This window comes from Schistocerca americana, chromosome 6, assembly GCF_021461395.2.
Source record: "Schistocerca americana isolate TAMUIC-IGC-003095 chromosome 6, iqSchAmer2.1, whole genome shotgun sequence".
Classification (NCBI taxonomy): domain Eukaryota; kingdom Metazoa; phylum Arthropoda; class Insecta; order Orthoptera; family Acrididae; genus Schistocerca; species Schistocerca americana.
Genome location: NC_060124.1, coordinates 585,616,409 through 585,639,654, shown reverse-complemented (window position 1 = coordinate 585,639,654; position 23,246 = coordinate 585,616,409). Strand labels below are relative to the sequence as shown.

Below are 23,246 nucleotides of genomic sequence, written 5' to 3'. Positions count from 1 at the left end.
ACCATATTCAGTTACTATAAGTACTATGTGAACAGATAATATTGTGACTCATGTACAGCCAAGAGCGACGTTCATCGTTAATGGATTAAAGTTAAGTATCAAACTAATTACATCCGCTTTCTGAATTCTAATGCCTTGGCATGTTCCAGACCTCATGTCAGTATAGTCCTTCCCTCCTCATGCCAGCCTGAGTGAGCTAAAATGCGTGCATTTCGGCCTCCTCTAGTAACACGGTGTTGGCTCTTCTGCCAACACAACAATCCTTATAACACATTCTCCACTTCTGTAATTATCCTGGCCTCAACCTACAGTCCCCACACCCTCCACCCAAAAGTTTCCACCCCCTCTGTTCTGTCATCTCCTCCCCATTCTCATCACCCACCCTGTTTATTTGCAGCCCTCTGCCAAAGCATCTGCCCATCTTTCCCATTCCATTCCTTTTTGCTACTTTTTTTTCCTCCAACTCCCAGCCCCACAACCTCCTGACACTATGCCTGTTGGCAATCTAGTACCTGCACCCTCCACCAGACACCATCCATTTCTCTCCTCATTTGCACACTACCACCTTTTCCCCTCCTCCAGCCCCTCCAGATTGCTGCTTGCATCCCAGGTGGTAGTTGCATTCCAGCCCCAGACCTTTGGGGGTCTTCAGCATCCATGACGTCTGGCGGGGATTCAAATTCCGCAGCGTGTTACCAGATTTACAGTAGCAATCTGTCTTTTCCTACATTGTTTGTATTAAGAAAGTGTCAGGTACACTAGCATCCAGTATGTGGTGTTCTTTCATATGGAAAAAGAGAGAGGAAAAGTTTTGTAAATAATTGGAGCTTGCAGTGGCAAGGCAGAAAGGTCCATTGAGACCCCACATCAGAAGGCTAGCATGAGTGAAACTGACATTTTTTTTTCTATGTGTATCTTATCTGCTACAATCACAAGACAGTGATTTTGCATCTCTTTTTGATTTTAATTTCATTTGGAATTGGTCTTATCTGTATATACATGGGTGTGCTGACAAGTAATGCCTCAATTCTTTTTGCCTGAAAATTCTTAAAGCTTTTTAAATAAAGCAAACATTATTAACATTCTCCGTCTTTATTCTTCATGTTCACATATTTGCAGCCCCCTGCCACTAGGGAAATCTGAATTGTAGTGTGTCACCCAGTGGTATGTAATGTAACTACGGATGTGTGTGAGAAACAGCGCGCTGTATTAGAGTTTTGAAATCAAAGTGTTTGTCCACAAATGCAGCACACTCTCTTTCAGCACCATACCACCAGACTGCACCTGCAACATTCTGACACCTCAAGTTCACTATCGTCGATCATCCTCCGTACGGTCCTGACTTAACCCCATCTGATCGTCTGTTTCCAAAAGCTGAAGAACATCTTTGAGGACCTCATTTTGATAGGCATGAAGTGGTGTAAGTGGAGTTTAGGTTATGGCTCCGTAAACAAAATCAAACATCACAGTGACAGTACACAACAAACTGGTCTCTCATTGGGAGAAAAGTGTTTGTTGCAAACTCAACGATGTTGAGAAATAAATGTGTAGACATGTAGAATAAAGATGTGGAATGTTAGTAACGTTTGTTTTATTTAAAATGCTGTAACAGTTTTTGTGTAAAAAGTTCAGAGGCATTAATTTTCCAGCATGCCATCATACGTTGTTACACTGTCTGACAAAAGTAGTGAAGCATACAGCATGGGAGGAGGAAGTGAAACGAAACTTCACAGGATGGGAGGGTTTCAGTGACTGCAAAATAGAGTCAAATTTACAAGGAACCTGGCAGTATGAGCCCACTTACTGGTGTGACATTGCATCCTCTTCCGTACGGATGCATGCACTGATTGTGAAGGGAAGGGTGGCACAAAGCTCTCATGCCACATCCTGAGACAAGCTGGCCCACAGTAACTGCCGATGACTGGCCCTCGATACATTGGATACTGGCACTAGTACGGAGATGACGCCCCGACTGGTCCCACAGGTGTTTTATCGGGTGCAGATAAAAGGTATGACGTAGACAGTTTGTAGAGAAATGTTCTGTGTGTGGACAAGCATTGTCCTGTTGAAAAAAAGCACCATGATATTGTAACATAAGGGATAACATATGAGGATATGGATATCTGTGAAATACTGCTGTGCGCACAGTCACTGCCAACGGTGACCTGAAGTTACCCACACTGTCATGCTGAAAGTAACACTGCTGTACCTCTTCAAAACATTCTCAGGATGAGACATCTCCCCAGGTTGCCCCTGTACTCACTGATGATGGTTCGCAGAGTAATGGAGAACAGCTGCTAGGTGCTGAACATGATGTGACATAATTTGTTAGTAGTCCGTGCTTTCTGTTCACAGCACTACTCCAAATGTTGTCGTATGTGCTGTGTTAACTGCCGCCTTTGTGTGGGATGGTAGTTTCTTACTCCGATTGTTATTGACTGGTGGTGCATGTTGACACTGACTGCTGTGTGCGGTGATCTTCCTTTCTTGTGGTCAGACATGTTCAACTGTGCCTGCCCTCATGTTCCTGTGCAGTCCAGCATCAGGCCACTGTCACATCCTAATGTTCCACAATCTGGATATTGCGTGACTTGACCAGCTGGCCAAATGGAGGTCTATTGTGATGTCCCTTTCAAACTCTATCAGGTGTCAATAAAGCCATCTGACTTGATATCTCCTTGTCCTCTGCATTGATCACTTGACATCTGATGCTGTTCAAACCCCTCATATATCCTACGAGGCCCGGCAACAACACTAAACATTAATTGCACTAATGCACTCTGATGGTTGTTCTCCCTGTAACAGAGAATTGAAACTCTATAATCATTTACATATCTGCCAATGATGTGTATGTGTGTGAAGTGACTTTGACCTCTGATCACATCTTCTGTGTGCTTCACCTTTCTTTGGCAGGAAATGTGTTCTCAGTAACTAGATGTTGGAAACGGTATCAGAATTCCACGTTGGTAAAAAGTTTTGAATAATTGTACTTGTATTGCTTACTGTAATTCACATTCAGTTTTATGTCCTCAGCATATTTAACAATACAATAGCTTCATGAGAGTGACAGTTCACATCAGAGAACACAAATAAGTTGAACAAGGAATGAGACATGCAAATGCTCTCTCACCTTCGTCACATCCAGAAGAAGCATACACGAGTGATTGATGCAGATCAGAGTGAAGCCTGCCCTGGCACACTCAGTATGCTACTTAGCAGGCCATAGTCACATTTGCAGAATGTACAGCATGTTATTTTCTACTAAATAGTTATATCAAAGTAAGGTTCATTTTTTTCTGTTCATTGTAACCAGCAACGTGAAAGAAATGAGCACTGCTGAGTTTGTAAGCCTACTCACTACAGTGACTGACATGGTTAATTATTATGCAAATTCAGGCTGTGAGTCTGATAAAAGGTTCAGGCAGTTGCAGTCGCAGAAACTGTCATACTGTTTAGCCATTTTTTAAAATTACTGTGGTAGTTATTGAACAATGTTAATATCAGAAGTTATCATCTAGTTGTACAAGAGATATGTAACACTAAATGTATGTGTGTCCTTTACATTAACTTGCTCTCGTTGCTAATATTGTTCATAACTATGTTTTTAATTTAATTTGTAACAACATCTGTATTACAGCAGAACCTCACTAATTCATCTCCTACAGGACCTGGAGGATAGACAGAACGCAAAAAAGGATGGAGTATCAGAATAACACTTTTTTTTTATCTGTATCATCACAGTACAGTACAGTACAGTACAGTACAACTAATTTTCAACTGGAAATACTGTCTGAAAGTTTGTTCTGCATTAAAATAGTAACAAAATGAAAATGTTGACACATCAAAAAACCTTACATGAAAGTATACTGTGGAGTAGTGCCTGTACTGTATAATATGTCTGTATCACTAGTAAGGTATTGTTACAGTGAGTAAAAGTTTAACAACCTTACATACCTTATTACAGTACTCCACTGACATACAACAGGTTTGCACTTAATTTTTCAAAACATGAGAAATCACACAGTAAAAAATGTTTTGTTCTTATGTAGGGCGAAAAATTGTATAACTTTCTTTTGCTTAGCAGACAACAACCTGATTTTTCCGTGAGGTTCTGCCATTCCCTTCACAAAATGTGTGTTGGAGTAGGCATTGAGCTTTGTTCAGTGTACTGAAGGGCTACATCAAATGCATTTTTACCACCTGGATGTGATACTCAAGCTGTAGGTTCATTGTCTTCATCATTGTTCTGATTCTGATCGGCTGTTCGAGTTATACCATCAGTAGTTTGGTCATCGGTTAATTCTTCTTCCATTGTGCAGACATTGTCAGCTGTACTGATCCATTCACTTACATCATTGAGCTCAACATTCAGTTGTAAAGCTTGCAAATCCATCAAAAATCACTGGAGTGTCTTCATCTTGACTTTCATCGTTTATCTTCATTGATTCTTTTGAGGTTTCCTCTTCATTTTCATTAAATTTTGGCCACAGTTTGTGCTAAGGTTTTTCAAGCATTTCTGCTGGCATTTCTTCCCAAGCATTGGCAATTGTGTAGAGTTCATCTCTTACATTTATTGACTTCATCACTTGAAACAAGCTATTGCCTTCTTTTGTCCTCTCTAAAATTGATCCAGTGTATTTTCTACAATATCGCCTCTTCAGCAACTCACTAACTCCTTGGTCCATGGGTTTGATTAGACATGTCACTTTATTAGGAAGAAATAAAGCCCTATTTCACCTTTTTCAGTTTCATCTTCAGATGGATGAAATTTCACATTGTCAAGCATCAGTATAGCGTGTTTTGGCAGTATTTCCCTTTTATGTGTTTTGTAATAGTAGGGACAAACTAGTCATGAAACCATTCCTTAAAGAGTCTGGATTCCATCCATGTTGACTTTTACTTACAAAATCATACTGGCAGTGATGCCATGTCAAGGTTTCTGAAAGCCCTTGGTTCTTTTGCTTTTCCAATCACAAACAATGGCATTTTGTGACTACCATTCCATTAACGTTACTGCAGAGAGCAATAGTTATTTTACCTTTGGCAAATTTTGTAGCTGTTATAGACTCATTTTGTGCAGCGAGAGTTCTTGTAGGAAGCGTTTTGTAGTTTAAGCAAGACTCAACAATGTTATACCCTTCATCAAGGTCGGCTAAGCCCTTTAACTGAGTTTTTGAATTTCAAAACAAATTCATTGGTAGCTGTTTTCACAGCAGACAGATTCTTGCCAGAAAAAATTACATTTTGAATGTCATGTTGTTTTTTCCACCGATGTAGCCGGCCTTCACATGTTGCAAACTTCTGATTTTCATTGTCCCCACTTAAATTTTTCCTGCAAAATCAGTGCCTTTTCTTTTATGATTGATCAAGACAGTGGAGTTTCTTTTTTTCTCCATCCACAGGCATTGTCTAGAATTTCACTTTTAGGGTTCTTCAAAGTCGTGGATATTTTCTGTTCTTTCTTATCATCAATCATCACTGTATTATTTTCAAGAGCTTGGCTATTTTTTCTCCAGTCTTAAAAGTTATTATGCCAGTCCCAACCTAATGTACAATGTTTTGAACAGATTTGCCTTATCTAATCTTTCAAGCACTTTCAGTGATGGTGTCACATGTTTACATTTAGTTGATGCCATAATTCAGTTATGATTGTGCTAGGAAAAAGTTGATCAAAGTACCGCAACAATCAGCGGTTGACAGCTTACTGACCGGTATGCAGATGACAGTTCCTCAGCAAGTCTAGACCTGACTGTAGCAGTGGCTTGTGCATGTGGGGGCTGCTTCTGATGACACAACTGAGAAGTGCTTCTCTTCTGTGCTCCGGCCTTCATGTGGCTTCACTGGCAATGGGCGCAACTACTGTAGTGAGCAGCTTTGATTCTGTCACTACCGCTGCTTCTATGCTGACATCACTTGCCAGTTGTTGATATGTGGTGACCTGTTCCTCGGTCTGTCAGCAGTGCCACTGAGTGGAGTTATGTGAAGGCTGTTTAAACAGACACTGGAAATGGGATGGTCGGTCTGAGCGAGGAATCTGACCATCTGAGGTTGGATTAGTGAGGTTCTGCTGTACCACTTCATATGTAAACGTGTCACAGTTCTTTTGTGCACAGGGTGGCACAAAATGTGTAAAGTATGTTCACGTCTTGTTTGGAGCTCAGAGTTACAGACCCAGACTTTTGGACATCATGATTGCAAAGCCCTGGGCCACTCCACTACCCCATTGTTTCACATTCTCCCTCCCTCCCTGTTTTCCACCACTCACTCCCATTAAAGGGTTACAATCTGTGAATTTTGTTTCTGTCTGTTGCAATAGTATGTTTGGGTGCAGCAACTTAGATACACACAGAGAATTCTTATGTGCGGCCTTTTTTCTCAGAGAGAGGGTACTGGGGAATAAATGTAGATAGAATTATAAGGTCATATTAATTTTCATTGCAGTTTTTGTTTTTATAAGGCTGCTCATGATTGTGAGATTGACAGTAAATCTGTATTTGCTTTTGTCTTTTAGGTGGGCATTGAGGGCATAACATATGCTGGTAACCATGGTCTTGAAATTCTGCATCCTGATGGAAGCAAATTTGTTCATCCAATGCCAATAGAATTTGAAGACAAGGTGACTGATTTGTTAAAAGCCCTTCAGGAGCAGGTAAAGTGTTATTTCTCTTTAGTATTAAGATTTTTGTATTACTTACTTCCATATAATTTAATATACTCTGACATAATTAATAGCTTTACCATAGGGTAGGTAGAATCAGAATCAGAACTATGAAGTCCTAGGTCCCGGGATTGGAGCGTACTGCGTAAAAAAGGAGTGGAAATTTGTTCATATGCATTCCAACTCCCAATAGATACTGGAACTGATGGGTAAAAGAACTACAGTTCAATGAAAGAAAGACCACTGTGAACAGCTCATTTCTCGGAGTAGTTCATATGAACTAGTGCACTCATGAGTGTGATATACTAAATTCTGACACATCTGCTGGTGATTCACATTGTAAGTTGTCTGACCTGTCATTTGTGTTCCTCGGTAGTGTTCTAATTTTCAAAGTCCATTTGTTGACTGCAAGGAGCTGTAAGTGATTTTTAAATAATTTTACACATCATCACCGAAGAAAGTTTTTGAAGTTAGTGTATATTTATTATCATTGTCTGTCATGATGATGATCAGTTGTATGGAAAAATTCATATACTCAAGGACTTTGAGAAGTCTAGTGACATTTAACAAGTGGCAATAGTACTTTATATGCACACAATAACTATTCCACATAAGTGATTGTGTATACATAATTCAATCCTATCTGTGTTCAGACTGCTGACATAGAAATATACATGACAAAATGCTAAACACAAACTGCCTGCCTGAACATTACTCTATGGTCACTTACCATAGTCCCGCTTGATATAATGCTGACTAACACTGAACTCTGCACGATGATTACTGCTGGGTGCAGAGTGACTATGGCTCTGTGCACATCACCTATATTAAGACACGTGTAGGACCGCCATCACGGAATACTACATCATTCAGATATCATATGCATGGTTGCATAGTATATGTATTTTGTATGTAAAAAAAGAGCAGAAAAGGGGGGATAAGTAGTATTTGATATAGTAGTAGGATTATAGCAAGCAGGTATTGCACCTTGCTGTTTCAACATAGTAGTATTTATCAAATTCTAGTATTTTAATTATTCAGTAGAGAAAAAAAATCACTTGGTTTTGGAAAAAAAGTCATAAAAAACTTATCAGTACATTTGACAACTGCTTTTCAGTTTTTTTTATGTCGACATTCTGTGTCAGTTGATTTCAGTGTATGTCTGCTATTATTGCACTTGTATTTGTATGGAAAAATGAGAACTGTTTTGATGGAAGTTACAGAAGAAGTTGAAGTAATTGCACTGTTCTTCAGTACAATTTTTCTCCCCACTAAATGAGCACTTACAGGATGCCTCTGCAATTCATATTCATGAAAATTAATTTGTGCAAGGAAATCAAAGGTAAAGTGTTGTGGAAACTTGTTTCAGTTTATTCAACTGATACCACAGTAAATCAAATATTTACTGACATTTTGAGTAAGAATAGCTCCAGCACTTAATGACTTGTAGTTGATTTATAAAGTTATCATTCAGTTCTAGTGTGCCTATGTGAACTCTTACTTACATTTATAATACTCTGACCTGCTCCAACACAATACAATCCATGCAGAAAAATCACAAGACAATTGTAAAATGCACTGAAGCACCAAAGAAACTGGCATAGGCATGCATATTCAAAGACAGAGATATATAAACAGCTAGAATACGGCCCTGTGGTCGGCAATGCCTACATAAGACAACAAACATGAGCGATGGGGCGCAGCATCTCCAAGGTAGTGATGAAGAGTGTCTGTCTGTGTGTGTGGTTTTTTTTTTTTTTTTTTTTTTTTTTTTTTTTTTTTTTTTTTTTTTTTTTTCTGCAAATGCCTTATTTTGTGGCAGTCTTTTTGTCGTGTCTATCTGCAACTCAGCTTCTCCGTTATACGGTTAGTAGCAACTACTCTTTTCATTATGTTGGTATGTTCCATCCTGGATTTTCCATATTTTGTTTCTACTTGTTTTATTTTTTTAAGTATTTTGATAACTATTGTTGCACATGGTCATTGGTACCAATTTCAATGTATGCATCCTCACAGGTCTGTTTAATGCCATTAGATCCACTATAGTTCTACCAAAACTACCATTTATAGGTAGTTTTAAAATAACACAATGTTTCACAGACTGTCTTGCCATGCCCTCATTTACAAACTTTAGTTATTTCAGTTGACTGTTGGATGATTAAAATCTCCTCTAATGATGATGATATGTTTGAGAACATACCTACTAGTGAACTAAGGTTATCTCTAAATTTTCTGCTGCATCGAGGTGTGTGTCTGTAGGATGATAAAAACATCTAACTACAAGTTTATGTCCACCATTGATACCAAGTCTTGCACAAAGCATCTCACATGCAGCTTCAATTTCTATCTCACTGAATTTTGAGTTTCTTGTCAACAGTGACAAATATACCACCTCAATATCCCATAAGCCTGTGATTTCAGTGTATGCTTAGGTGTATTTGATGTATCTTGCACAAATAATTAGGGAGATCATACAGCTGCCATTATCTGATCTGGGTGGAGAGTAGTCTAGTCTAAGAAAACCCTAGTGTGCATCCCATAGAGTCAGCTATGCTGGTAGCAGCCTCTAATGAGTAGTGTACACCTATTTGTGGGCCCTTCAGTTCTTAACCTTGTTGCATTATTCTGGGAGGTGACAGACTAGCTTGTGACACAAAATTTTGAAGTCTCTGGTAGTTGCCTCCCTCTCAACTTCTCAGTTTCAGCACATTGAACTTCTTGGTTAGGGGATATCTGTAACACCCAGACTATTCCCTGGTTCCTGTTTCCCTCCATAGGGACTCCCAAATCTACCACTGACCCATCACTCGCAATCAATTAGACAAGTGGTAGATAGATCCTCATAGTTCCACTGAATTTTTCTACCCTTTCAGTCAGTTGCAGTTCTGTCATTCAGTTGTTAAGGAAAGTTTAAATATAGCCTTTATTTTTACAGATGTGTAACTTGTGCAATCCCCAGGACTAAATGCTGGGAAGTTTGATGATTGTTTTACTAACTCTTCAGTAAATTTCCTGTTTGGTGGTGAATATGAGAAACAAACCAATAGAGTGCGCTATTTCCCATTGTGACAAATCTTCATATCTGGAGAAAATGTAGTAGAATTTTGGGGAACGCTGTATCGTTATACACCCTCCCTCCCCCCCCTCGCCCTCAGCCACTCTTACAAGGATTACTTGCATGAATGGTTGCTAAATACATAAAAACGACTTTGAAAAAAATCAATAAAGTTTTCTTTTCTTAGCTGTCAGTCCAGTCACTGGTTCACATTGCACATCTTAAGGAACTTTCAGCTCACAATCATCAGCTCTTTTGCACTGTCCATCGTTTGTCTGCAACCCCTCTTTTTCTGGCAGTCTCTATGCTGCAGTAGCACAGTCCACTATTAGTTTCACAGTTTTTTAATTTTCACTTCCATGTCAGTTCTCTAGGTAGGAGCAGGGATGGACTCATTACTCAAGGTACTCGTGTAGGTTACAATTAAGGTCACATCAGGTATGAATATATCAAAAGCATTCACATATATTACACTATACTATTAGCATATTTACAAACAAAATTAAGCATCTCTAAAGTGTAAAGATTTAGCTATGTACAGATTAAAGTCAAAGAACAAAACTAAATTATATATGTATCCATTCATTTTGATTAATATTTCAGTATATTTGAACTCACCAGATCTCATTTAACTCTTTATCCTATCAAACAAATTCACAGACTGTTGATTGTCACACCATCTTGTAATAACAAACTTTTTACAAAATGTCTTTTGTCACAGTGCAATTTGTCCATTTAGTAACACATGTACATTTACGGTTGTCCATTTGTTCATCTCATTAGCAAATTCATAAAATAATTACCATGCCTGTAATTCTCAAAGAACCACCCACAAATCAAATACATGCTCTGCAGGGTATAACTACAATAATTGGTCAATCACTATTATAGGAAAGTCAAATTTAGTACACAGTTTACATTTTCAAATTAATCCTCAAATAATGTCACTCAATAGTCATATTATATACAGAAAACTTATACTACAGAGAATGGATAGTATTTTCAGTAACAGATAACTTAACTACAGGTTTATAGATCAGTAAAAGATGTAGCATCCGAAAACGAAAAGAAGAAAGTAGAATGGTACATAGCTCGGAGACCTAGTGCTCGCCACACACTTGACACAAAGGTGTGTCCTCATGAGGGCATTTTCATCATCTCATTTTTTCTTGGTGTTTAACACTTACTCCATACAGTTTGACAAAATTTGGTTTGTGAGGTTTTAGATTAAATCTACATTCATTGTTTTTCACTTTCCCAGGTTTCTCACTAAACACATCTTTGTATTCCCACAGCAAACTACCTAATTGATCTGTCTGTTCGTTATTTAGACTTCCAGCTTCTTTTAGTTTGGTGGCCACTAATTCAGCATACTTGTCTTCACTGCATTCTTCTTCATTGTCTTCCTCGTTAACATCAATCTTTTCATTTGCACAAACCACTCTTCTAATTTGCAAAATTGTTCTCTACACAATTTTGGATGATTAGTTCAGTCACATGTGTTACATCTGTCTTTGGGATGGTAAGCATTAACTTTTTGTTATTCCAGTCAAAATCCACACTTATTCCTTGTATCCAGTTCATTCTGAACAAAATATTTTCATTGAGGTCAGGTACTACAAAATATCCTTGGTTATACTGTACATCATTAATTGTGAAAGACATTAAGGCTTGCCTGTTTACAATTTTGCTGCGCCTGCCAGTTCCTCCCTTAATTTTGATTCCAATAACAGGATATTCTTAAAGTTAGCACTGTGTCTTATCTGGTCTCTAAATTTTTCAGAAATGGCACAGACAGGACTACCTGTATCTAAGAGGCAAACTCCCTCATAATTTGCAACTTTTATACGTATATACTGGCAACCTAAAACTTTTTTCTTCCTGCTTTCCTCATCTTCATGCAGCAAATCACCCTCAGTCTCTCTAAAGTCCAAGTTGTTTATACCATTTTTTTTCTGCACAATTTCTCTTACTTGTCTGAATTTTGCTTAGAGCTACATCAGATGATTGCTTGATGTCATGTCCTTCATTTACACACTGTTTACTTTTCCCGTAACTGATCTCACTGTAAGCCTGTTGGTTGGTTCTACGTTCCTAGTTGGAATGCAATTCTTCACAAATAATCTTGATGACCCTTTGTACTCTGTCGTCATCATCACTATAACCCTTAAAAGTATCCCATAAAGTTTCTATTAAACAGTGGAAAATCCAGGATGGAATGTGACAATATGAGAGAAGGGAAGTTGCTACTCACCATATAGTGGAGATGCTGAGTCGCGATAGGCAGAGAAGGTGCGAAGGGGGGAGGGAGTAAGTAGCGGAAAGGAGAGAAATAAAAATAAAAGAAATTAAAAGACTGGGTGTGGTGGCAAAATGACGGCTGTGTAGTGCTGGAATGGAAACAGGGAGGGGGCTGGATTGGTGAGGACAGTGACTAACGAAGGTTGAGGCCTGGAGGGTTACGGGAACGTAGGATGTATTGCAGGGAAAGTTCCCACCTGCGAATTCAGAAAAGCTGGTGTTGGTGGGAAGGATCCATATGGCACAGACTGTGCAGCAGTCATTGAGATGAGGGGTATTATGTTTGGCAGCGTGTTCAGCAACAGGGTGGTCCACTTGTTTTTTGGCCACAGTTTGTTGGTGGCCATTCATGCAGACAGACAGCTTGTTGGTGTACATACCTACATAGAATGCAGCACAGTGTTGCAGCCTAGCTTGTAAATCGGATGACTGGTTTCACAGGTAGCCCTGCCTTTGATGGGACAGGTGATGTTAGTGACTGTACTGGAGTAAGTGGTGGTAGGAGAATGTATGGGACAGGTCTTGCATCTAGGTCTATTACAGGGGTATGTGCCATGAGGTAAGGGATTGGGAGCAGGGGTTGTATAAGGGTGGACGAGTATATTGTGCAGGTTCTGTGGATGGCGGAATACCTCGGTAGGAGGGGTGGGAAAGATAGTGGGTAGGACATTTCTCATTTCAGGGCACGATGAGAGGTAATCGAAACCCTGGCAGACAATGTAATTCAGTTGCTCCAGTCCCGGATGGTACTGAGTTACGAGGGGAATGCTCCTCTGTGGCCGGACTGTGGGACTTTGGGAGGTGGTGGGAGACTGGAAAGATAAGGCATGGGAGATCTGTTTTTGTACAGGGATGGGAGGATAATTACGGTCAGTGAAGGCTTCACTGAGACCCTCGGTATATTTAGAGAGGGGCTGTTCATCACTGCAGATGCGATGACCACGGGTAGCTAGGCTGTACGGAAGGGACTTCTTGGTATGAAACGGGTGGTAGCTGTTGAAGTGGAGGTATTGCTGCTGGTTAGTAGGTTTGATATGGACAGAGGTACTGATGTAGCCATCTCTGAGGTGGAGGTCAACATCTAGGAAGGTGGCTTGTTGGGATGAGTAGCTCGTGTACAGATAGTGTTAGTTAATGTTAAATACATAAAGGATTAATGTACAACAAAAGTAAGGATAAACATATAGGAATTATTTTAATAATTTTAATACAAGGTGTACAACTTTGCTTCTGCTGTTTTTTTCCCCAACATTTGAGGCTTTAATGAAACACAAGTATAATTCAAAGTATTTTCTATCATTGGCCACTACTTTCTCCCATCTTTCAGGCAGTGTACGAATCCTGCGTCGAATTTTCACCTTTTGAAGCGATCCAAGAATTGATCCAATTTGTGACTTCTTCATGAGATTGGAATTGTTGGTAAGCCAGGCCATGCGCCGTTGACCTAAACAGGTGATAGTCAGAGGGAGCAATGTCTGGAGAGTACAGCGGATGGGGTAGGACTTCCCATTTTAACATTTCCAAGTACATTTTGACCTCTTTTTGCAACATGGGGTCAAGCACTGTTGTGCTGCAAAATCACTTTATGGTGCCTCTCGCTGTATTGCTGCCGTTTGTCTTTTGATGCTCTGCTCAAATGCATTAATTGCGTTTGATAACGAGCACCTGTGATTGTTTCACTTGCTTTTAACACCTCATATTACACGATGCCAAACTGGTCCCACAAAATGCAGAGCATGATCTTGGAGCCGTGAATATTCGGTTTGGCCATCGATGTGGAAGCATGGCCAGGATATCCCCATCCCCATGATTTTTTGCATTTAGGGTTATCATAATGAACCCATTTTTCGTCCCCAGTCACAATGCGATGCAGAAATCCCTTCTGTTTTTACCTCTGAAGCAACTGTTCACAAACACACAAATGCCATTTAACATCTCTTGGTTTCAGTTCACATGGGACCCATGTTCCTTCTTTCTGAATCACGCCCATAACCTTGAGACATTTTGAAATGGCTTGCTGTGTCACTCCCACTAATCGTGCCAATTCTTCTTGAGTTTGAGGCGAGTCTTCACTCAGCAATGTCTCCAATTCTGCATCTTTGAAAACATTTTCTCTTCCACCACTGTGCTGTTCTATGACATTAAAATCACCATTCTTGAAGCGTTGAAACCACTCACAACACGTTCTTTCACTAATAGTGTCCTTACCATACGTACTTGAGAGCACTCGATTACATTCAGCCACTGTTTTCTTCATATTGAAACAAACAGTAACACCTCCTGCAAATGACGAGAATTAGGCTTGTACTGACTTTTTCAATCAAGAACAACTTTATGATGCAGACACAATCGACTAATGTTTGAATGAGGTTACATTGACCGAGGTTGAAGCTAACTGTCTGAAGTCTGCGATCTGTTTCTTTCGACTGCTACTTACCGTTGTCGCCACCTATCGGCAAATGGCGGAAGCAAAGTTTTACACCTTGTAATATAAATATATTTTAATAATTAAATATTATTCACTTTTTTCTAATTTACTTTCTGTTTTTACTTTTTTTACTTTCTTTTAAAAACTACTCTGTTTACTACAGCCAATAAACTGTAGGCATGTCTTTACATCTAGTTGCTTAACAATTCATATCATTGAGCTCGAGGAAGAAAATGAATGTTCCAGTGATAAAACACAAGATTTGTGTTTTGCATGTTCAGTTGTGTCTCAACATCATTGTGCTTCCTGTTACGTATACCTCACTTTTTGGAAATCCATTTTTGCCTCTGGATACCTTCCTTTTCCCACTTGTATCGCTATACTTATTATTATACTTTTATTTCATCATACTCCATTTTTACAAATTGTCAGATAAATTGACAGCCATCTTGTGCCTTCATTTAAAATGCGTTTCCCTGTTACACATCTATCTTTTCTTGTAGAGAACAAGTAACTCATTTTGATTATTCATTACTTGAGTTAATTAAATTAAGTTCATTTATTATTTAGAACAGCTTGCAGTTTTATTTTGAGTAACTTTATAACAGAAGTATTTGTTTTGGTAAAAAGTTTGTATGAGTATGTGCCTTTTTACTTCACAGGTGTGCAGAGAAGGAGCATGGGTGGAAAATAAAGGGGCTCTGTTAACATTCCACTATCGTGAGACACCTATGCACTTGCGGTCTGAAATGGTTGCGCAAGCTCAGACTCTGATTGAGCAGGCAGGATTCAAAGCTGGATCTGCCCACTGCGCAATCGAAGCAAAGCCTCCGGTACAGTGGAACAAAGGACGAGCATCTCTTTATATTCTGCGAACTGCCTTTGGAGTTGACTGGAGTGAACGAATCCGTATAATTTACGCTGGTGATGACGTTACTGATGAAGATGCCATGGAGGTATGTGCCTACCATTTAGAGCCAATTGATTTTTCTCAAATTAAGAGAAGGGGCTAAAGGGTGAGTATTTTTGTGTGGAATGGCACAAATGCTTCATCATATCGAAAATCTGTTGTTGTTGTATAGCAAGTTGTGCATTCTACACTTGCCAGGTCAAAGTACACACATCATGAAGAAATAATTTCTCATTTTTAAGAACCATTAAAAATAACTACCCTTATTGCAAAGGTTGGTATCTGCTAGGCACAGAACAATTCCAGGTGGAACACCCTCGCCTTGGTGTAGTCTTTGACTTGACTTTCCAAGCAATTTGTATGAGGATGTACAGTTTAGGTACACTCCAAATTATTGTGCAATTTGGCCTTTTTCTTGTGTAGAAATTATAGCCAGAGATGGAAGAAGTGATAAGTGACAGAAAAAATCCCAGGACCAGCTTCATTTGTTAATATTCTTAATCACTTTGAGTTTACCCTTCAAAACTAATCATGGAGCAATGTAAAGTATCTTGCTCTCTGTTTGTCGGTCCACAATTGCACTTCTTCAGCTTGGTCTTGCTTAGAACACTAGACTCACATCAGTAGGACTGACAAGGGGAAGGTCTCAGACACAGCCAACCGATTCAGCTCAAATTTGGCAGGTCGCTTGTGTACAGCCTAAAATGAAGGAATGTAAGATAGTTTGCGTCAACACTCCCGCGTTTTTGAGGAAGTTACCCCTAAAGGTTATGACGAGCAATCGACTCAAAATTCGCGGTATCGATAGATAATTATAAATGGAGCATTTTTCATCATCAAGTAAGGGGTCCGAAAATGCATACTTTCCCAGAAATCGAGGTAAGAAACTTTTACTACTGCCACTTCTGTACCTACATGGTGAAAGCTTTTTCACTGATAGCGCAACGGCCAAAGTAACTGGCTGGGAATCGGAGAATCCAGGTTCGAGTCTTGAAGAAACCTAGCGGATATTCTTCTTTTCATTTGTATTTTTCCATATCTCAATTGATAGGAATAGGAGGGTTAATAAGGTAAGTAAATCAATAAAGAATGATGATAATGATAATAATAAGGCAGGAAAATAAATTTCTCTAACCTCTTGGGATAGTCAACAACTAAAATGTTACTCCATGTCACTTTACAACGGATCTTCCAGTCACTGTTACGTGTCCTCACTTTTCTTCGAACAACTAAATGGATGGTACTTTTGTCATATAAACATTTGAAACAAATATACTCACGGCACCAGGAACATCCAAATGAATGCAATCTTTCAACAGCTACACTGTTCCTTCCGAAGAGTCGGCAGAAAACAAACTTGGTTTATACTTAAAAATATGTCTTTTTCGGGAATTAATTTTGATGCATACCACGCATACGATATCATTACCTTGAAAAATCTGTGCTGAAAGTTGGTTATGAATTATACTGTGAATAGTTATTGCATTTGTGCAATTCCTGCTGGGTTTCCAAAAGCACACTGTAATTCTGAGGCCTGGAAATAAAGTTTTTAACCTGGCGATAGAAATAAACATCACACGGCTGGCACACAGGTGTGCAGTTTGGCGGTATTACTTGTACTGTGCACGTCGGCTGACCCTCGCCATCTATAAACATTCTCTCATATATTTTAGTATTAATTTGTCCACTCCAGGAAACCAATATTAGACAAAACTTGTTATCAGAAACGTATGGTTTTAAAACATTCTCAAAATATCTTCTGTAAATCGCTTTCGTCAGCAGGTAACGTAAACATTTTTCAACGAGTCGGATAAACGATTGACCTCTTCTATAACCCGAGGGCCAAATGTAACATTCGTTTCTTGTAGACACAGGAAAACCTTAGACAACACTTTTCCAGAGGCTGTGATGGCATATTTCGCCGTGTACGAATGTGTTAGTTTGTTTTTACTACCAACTGTGACAAGGGTTCGTTTTTCTCCCTTATGCGACAACGTGCGTCGAATGTTCACTCGATACGCGCATCCTATTTCATCATTGTTGATCACATAATCACGATTAAAACCAGTCATAAGTGACGCCATTTGCGTGCTGAAAATCTGCTATATTTTGTACCTCCTTATGAGAGACATATTTAGTGACATGCCGATGACAAATCTTATACTCTGATTTGAAATTTCTTGCCCAAGATAATGATGCAGCAAATGTAAAATCCTTGTTGGCCGTATATTGAAGCGCTGCACCTGCAGCCCACTCCTGAAGTATTCTCGTTCTTACATACTCGATACGACAACGAGATTCGACAAATTGGTCGTATGTCCACTTATTTATTGCCTGGTATTTGTCATATCTTGTCCCTCCTTTAACGATATCACTTTCCCACAATTTCAAGTCCTCCTTCCTTTTCAGGGCTGGTGTTGCTCCTTTCTTTTGCAGTGTTTGTAAGTTCCAATTTGGAAGATTCCTGGCTAGCACTACCGCCTTTACTTTTACTTCAAGGGGTATAGCGCCGTAGTTCAGTCGTTTAGTAACCGGTTCGTAATACTCATCGGGAACAGATGAAGCACTTATTCCCAGTGACGTGGAGATTTCCAAAGTGTTATCACCATTTTGCGATTCGTTAGTCGGGATATCTTCCACTCAATCACCTTCTGCTTAATCTTCATGGTATAGTACTTCAGTATCAACAAAAGTCATTTCATTCGTCAGCTCCAAAAATCGCTCGACGATAGCCGCTCCTACAATCTGGAACGCCGAGAAACAGAACTGCCTGCTTCCGGTAGTGCATTGATAATACATCTCTCTTGCAACACTTTTACAAACCAAAACATGGCATCGGTAACTTCCCGCTTGCCATCGTCTGTGACAGGCTCCCAATTACATGTTACAGCACTAGTCGAAGGGTGTACATCCTCCATTATTCAGATTATGCACCTGAAAGATATGACACAACAAACAATAACTAGTGACAACGGCATAAACAAACGATCTAATTACCACGAACTACATACAGTAATCATCGTATGTTACTCAAGGAAGAACACTGTATTCATTCGCAAAACGTATTTCAAAAGGCGCATTAACGATGGAAAAATCACTACATGTATCCGTGAGGTTCGCTGCAGCCTAATGATGGAAAACAACTCTTTCCGATTAACTTCTATAAGGCTCATGCTGGACACCTTCGCTCTTCCAGGTTCACAACTATGATATGACGAAGAGGCAACCGGGACAACATAAGTCTCCCCACGTGAATTCTGTCCCATGCCTTGCTGTAAACAAGTGTCGCACAGTTGGCTATCTGTGATCACTCGTGAGGAATTCGCAGCACTCTTACTCTGAGTTGTTTTCATGTGGCAAGGCTTAAAAGCTTAATACTTTACTAACTCACGGCGTTTGGGAAATTAGTTTGCCTACCTTATTATTATCATTTCTTATTGATTTACGTATCTTATTAACCCTCCTATCCCTATCAATTGAGATATGGAAAAACACAAACGAAAATATGAACATCCGCTAGGTTTCTTCGAGATTCGGACCCGGGTTTTCCGATTCCCAGCCAGTTACCTTAGCTGTTGCGCTATGGGCACTGTCGGCGAAAGGCTTTTACCATGTGAGTTCAGAAGCGACAGATGTAAAAGTTTCTTTCCTCGATTTCTGGAAAAGTTTGCGGACTCCATACCCGATGATGAAAAATGCTCTATTTACAATTATTTATCGATCCCTCCAATTTTGGGTTGATTGCTCATCATAACCTTTAGGGGTGATTTTCTCAAAAACACAGAGGTGTTGACCCAAAATACCTTAGAGTCCTTCGTTTTAGGTTGTACACAAGCGACCTGCCAAATTTGAGCCGAATCAGTTGGCTGTGTCTGAGGCCTTCCCCTTGTAAGATCAAATCCTCGTTGAGCCATTCTGATGTAAAATTAGTTCTGTTTCTCTTAACATTAAGTGCCAGGTCAGTTCTGTGGGTTAGGCTGTTAAAAACGAACAATTTTGGTTATTAATGTTGTTGCACTGGGAAAGTGAGTGTGAGAGTTTAGAGACTCAGCATTTGTGATGGACTGCAGAACAATCCTACAGGTACTGATATATGTTTTGTGTAAGGATGGAAGATAAGATAGAGAAATGAGGGCTCATACTAAAGCATATAAATAGTCATTTTTCCCTTTCTCCATTTGTGAGTGGAACAGGAAAAGGAATGACTAACAGTTGTACAGAGTACCTTCCACAATGCACCGTATTGGTGGCCTGTGGAGTATACATTTAGATGTAGATGATGATATAAATGAATGTATTCACATTTATGTCAACATTTTAGACATACTTTCTTCTTTTTTTTCCTGTCAATATTGCTGAAATAGTGGTGAGCTGACGCTAATGCAGAGAGCACTTACATCTGAAATACCTATGCTGTGAACGCAAACTAGGACCGTCATATACCACTGTAGGTGCCTAGAGCCACAAGGAACACAGTAGAAAGCAATGCTCAAAAGCAAATACTCCAGCCCATAATTTGTATTCACTCAGTGGTTTTCAGATGCATTTAGCCCCCAACCTGTATGGGCTGTATGTTGGCTGTGTCAATCAATTTCTGTGAGTGGAAGGTGAGATGTGGAAGTGTGCTGTCATAACACCGCATGCGTCACACTCAAGTTGATAATCAGCAAATTAAACAGTTAACCATAATAATTAAGAAAAGTTATTAGTTGGAAACTTGTTAGTTGGTACAGTTATTTATTACACTCAGAACGCTGGAAACCACGTAATGATGGGAGTATCTGATGTGTCGGCAGCTGGGCCAACACCTTGTAGTTCGAGATGGCTGAAAATGCACGCTAGACTAACGCAGACGGGCGTGAAGTACTGGAACAGGCTACGTAATTAATGCTATGAAGAAAAGTACGTAGCTGGATTAATACTTATCTTTAATCAATCATTGTGGTACATCGCTCTTGACGATACGCAGGAGACTTTAATTACAATCACTGTAAGGCTAATGGTGCCTTGCTAGTTCGTAGCCATTAACTTAGCTGAAGGCTATTCTGTCTCTCGGCTAATGAGAGAGAAAGGCTTCGTACATCTAGTCGCTAGCTAGGTCGTCCGTACAACTGGGGCGAGTGCTTGTTCGTATCACGAGACCTGCCTTGTGGTGGCGCTAGGTCTGCGATCACACAGTGGCGACACGCGGGTCCGACATGTACTAAATGGACCGCGGCCGATTTAAACTACCACCTAGCAAGTGTGGTGTCTGGCGGTGACACCACAGTATCTATATGGGAGGTATTCGAGTTTTAATTCAGCGAGTCTAACAGAAATTAGTCAGGAGTGGCTGGAGTGCGAGGAGGCCAAATAGTGCGTCTGGGGGGCAGGCCGGGTGGCAGTTAGCATGAAGGGCAAAGCAAGTGGGCACTGGAAAGGGAAGGAGCACGTGCTGAGATCCTGAAAAAGAAGCCGAAGTTGCAGTTAAGAGGTAGTTGATGGGAGTGTACCTCACTTCACTTCGCTATCTGTGAACAAGTCCATCAGTGGACCTAACTCAAGGGAAAAGTGGTCCACCTTACGTTTTACTGTGGTGAACAGTAAAGAATTCACAGTATTTATTAAAGTGAAGTTTAGAGTTGTCTCCATGTTAGAAAACCATACAGAATGATATTAATTACAAGCAAAGTTAATGTTTGGCAAACTGTAGTGTGTGACATCACGGCTATCAAGAGTGAGGAGCAAGGGGGGGGGGGGGGGGGGGGGTGATTTATCGTTGTTAGAGAGACGAAACTTAGCATTGTTGCTCTATCAGGATTGCAGGATAAGTTTTGCTAATGAACATTCTGTGCCAGTAATGTTGTCCAAGGAAAGTAGCACAGGCAGCAAACTTTAAGACTGTGTTTGTAAGAGACTGCTTAGATGCAAGTAGTGGATGAACAAAGCTTATGGTGTGTGCACTCCTGAGTGCAAATGTAGGTTGGACGGGGCTGTTAACCACTCAAGTGTTGTGCTATTGTTATTTCTGATGACCCTTTGGTCACAATTTGCAGTTTGTGGAATTTGCTGGCTTGGGGAATATCTAATTATTTCCAGGTTTCCAAACTGCAGTGGCAAGTTGTGATACGTCCCATGTGGCAGAAAGTATTATTTGCATCTCCCCAATATAAATTAGCTGTGTTGTGGCATTTATGAAACATAAATTCTTAACTGAGTGAAGTCTTTTTGTATGGCCTTTGTGCCACTGGTATCAGTGCACGGATGTTTACACAGTGTCTGTGAATTCTGATGAGCACCATCTTTGATGTAATTACTAATGTACAACCACTTATTTTGAGGACACTGGGCCTCCACAATATAGATAACTTCCGCCACAATTAGTTTCTCTTTATAGGTATTTGTTTCAAGTTCCCCAAGTGTGGTTGTGTCAAAAACTTACCAAGGCAGATTTCACATGCTGAAACACAGCCTCCTGATAACTGCACTAGAGGTAAATATGACTGGCAAAGTGAGACTGCCTGTCCGGGATGCAGTACTGAAAGGTACATCAGTGTCTATTTAGTTCCATACACCCCTGTACACTACCTCTTACTGTAACAGTGTGATATGCCCAACAGTAAGTTGTAGATTAGGATTTGACATTCTAGTTTCTCTCTGAGGTGGCTGATGTACGAGGGCTGCCCAAAAAACAAAAACAGATTACATTGTAGTATTAAAAAAAAAAATCGGTAAAAATGAAGTCCTATTGATTTTGAAAGCGACACACAAGTTCTACTTTTCAGCATTGTCTCCACACAAATTAAGGTTTTAGGTACTTATCAAAGCGGTGAACAAGCTTTGAAATTCCAGTGAAATAAAATTCTGCCACCTACGACCTCAACTAGATGGTCACACATTTCTGCAGATGAGTGTCGTCATCAAAGTGCTGTCTTAACAAGCTGTGTCCTCATTGTTGGAAACAGATGGTACTCACTGGCAGCAAAGTCCGGACTGTACAGTGGATGAGGAAACACCTCACACTTCTCGAATGCGATTTTCCGTGTGTGGTCAAGTGTTATTATGCAAAAACAAAATTTCTGAACTCTACTTTCCTTTGTGCTTATTTTGCAATGGTTTGGTGCAGGAAATTTGTGGAAAACTAAACAAGAGCTCTGTCATAGTGAAACGGCAGTCTTCTTGAATCTTCTCATTGATTTTTGACTGTTTCATCAGTCAGAATACTCGGCCATCCACCTCACTCTTCATTGTGAACATTAGTTCGGCCACTTTTAAACCTGGTGTGTCATTGGCACACTTCACCTTCAGTGATTAAATTCTCTCTGTATACTTCATACAGTTACTCATAAATATCAACTGGTTTATGATTTTCTGCCAACAAAAACCTTACTACTGATCACACTTCACAACTCATAGGAATATCTGTTGTGGCACACATTTAAAAATTCTATTGTGAAATACTTTGAAAGGCATGAACCTCACACTATCACAGCCGGATGCCAACTGAACGGCCAAATGCTCGTACAACAGTGTACCCCCCACCCCATGCTAGCCCCATCCATTGTTATTGCATGCAAAAACGTAATCTGCTTCCGGGATAGCCCTTGTACTTGTGTTGTATTCGTCAGCACCACATTTGTTAGATTCAGAGCAAAAATTAATCTGATCATGAGAGGATATTAGAAATGTTTCAGGGAGCGGTTCATTCAGCGAGGACCAAATGACTTTGTTAAAAATTCACTATCCTCTTTCTTTCTGAAGAATACAGTGACGTATTATTAGTGCCTTGTTTACATTGTACCCATTCCTGACAAAGGAGGTTATTGCAGTCAACAGTGATGTCATGGTGGAGTTGTTTTCTTTTCCTGATGCGCTCATATTTGATGTAATTGAAACTCCAAAACACAATAAATTA

At 39.8% G+C, this 23,246-nt stretch overlaps 1 protein-coding gene across 2 annotated transcripts in view; it reads left to right on the top strand.

Annotated features, from left to right (window-relative positions):
* Positions 1 to 23,246, top strand: part of LOC124619911 (alpha,alpha-trehalose-phosphate synthase [UDP-forming]) — a 116,833-nt gene that overhangs the window by 79,670 nt on the left and 13,917 nt on the right. For both annotated transcript variants that reach the window (XM_047146548.1, XM_047146547.1), the window contains 2 exons: positions 6,512 to 6,649; positions 15,105 to 15,398. In XM_047146548.1, the coding sequence (XP_047002504.1) occupies positions 6,512 to 6,649; positions 15,105 to 15,398 (432 nt within the window). The remainder of the gene's footprint in view (positions 1 to 6,511; positions 6,650 to 15,104; positions 15,399 to 23,246) is intronic.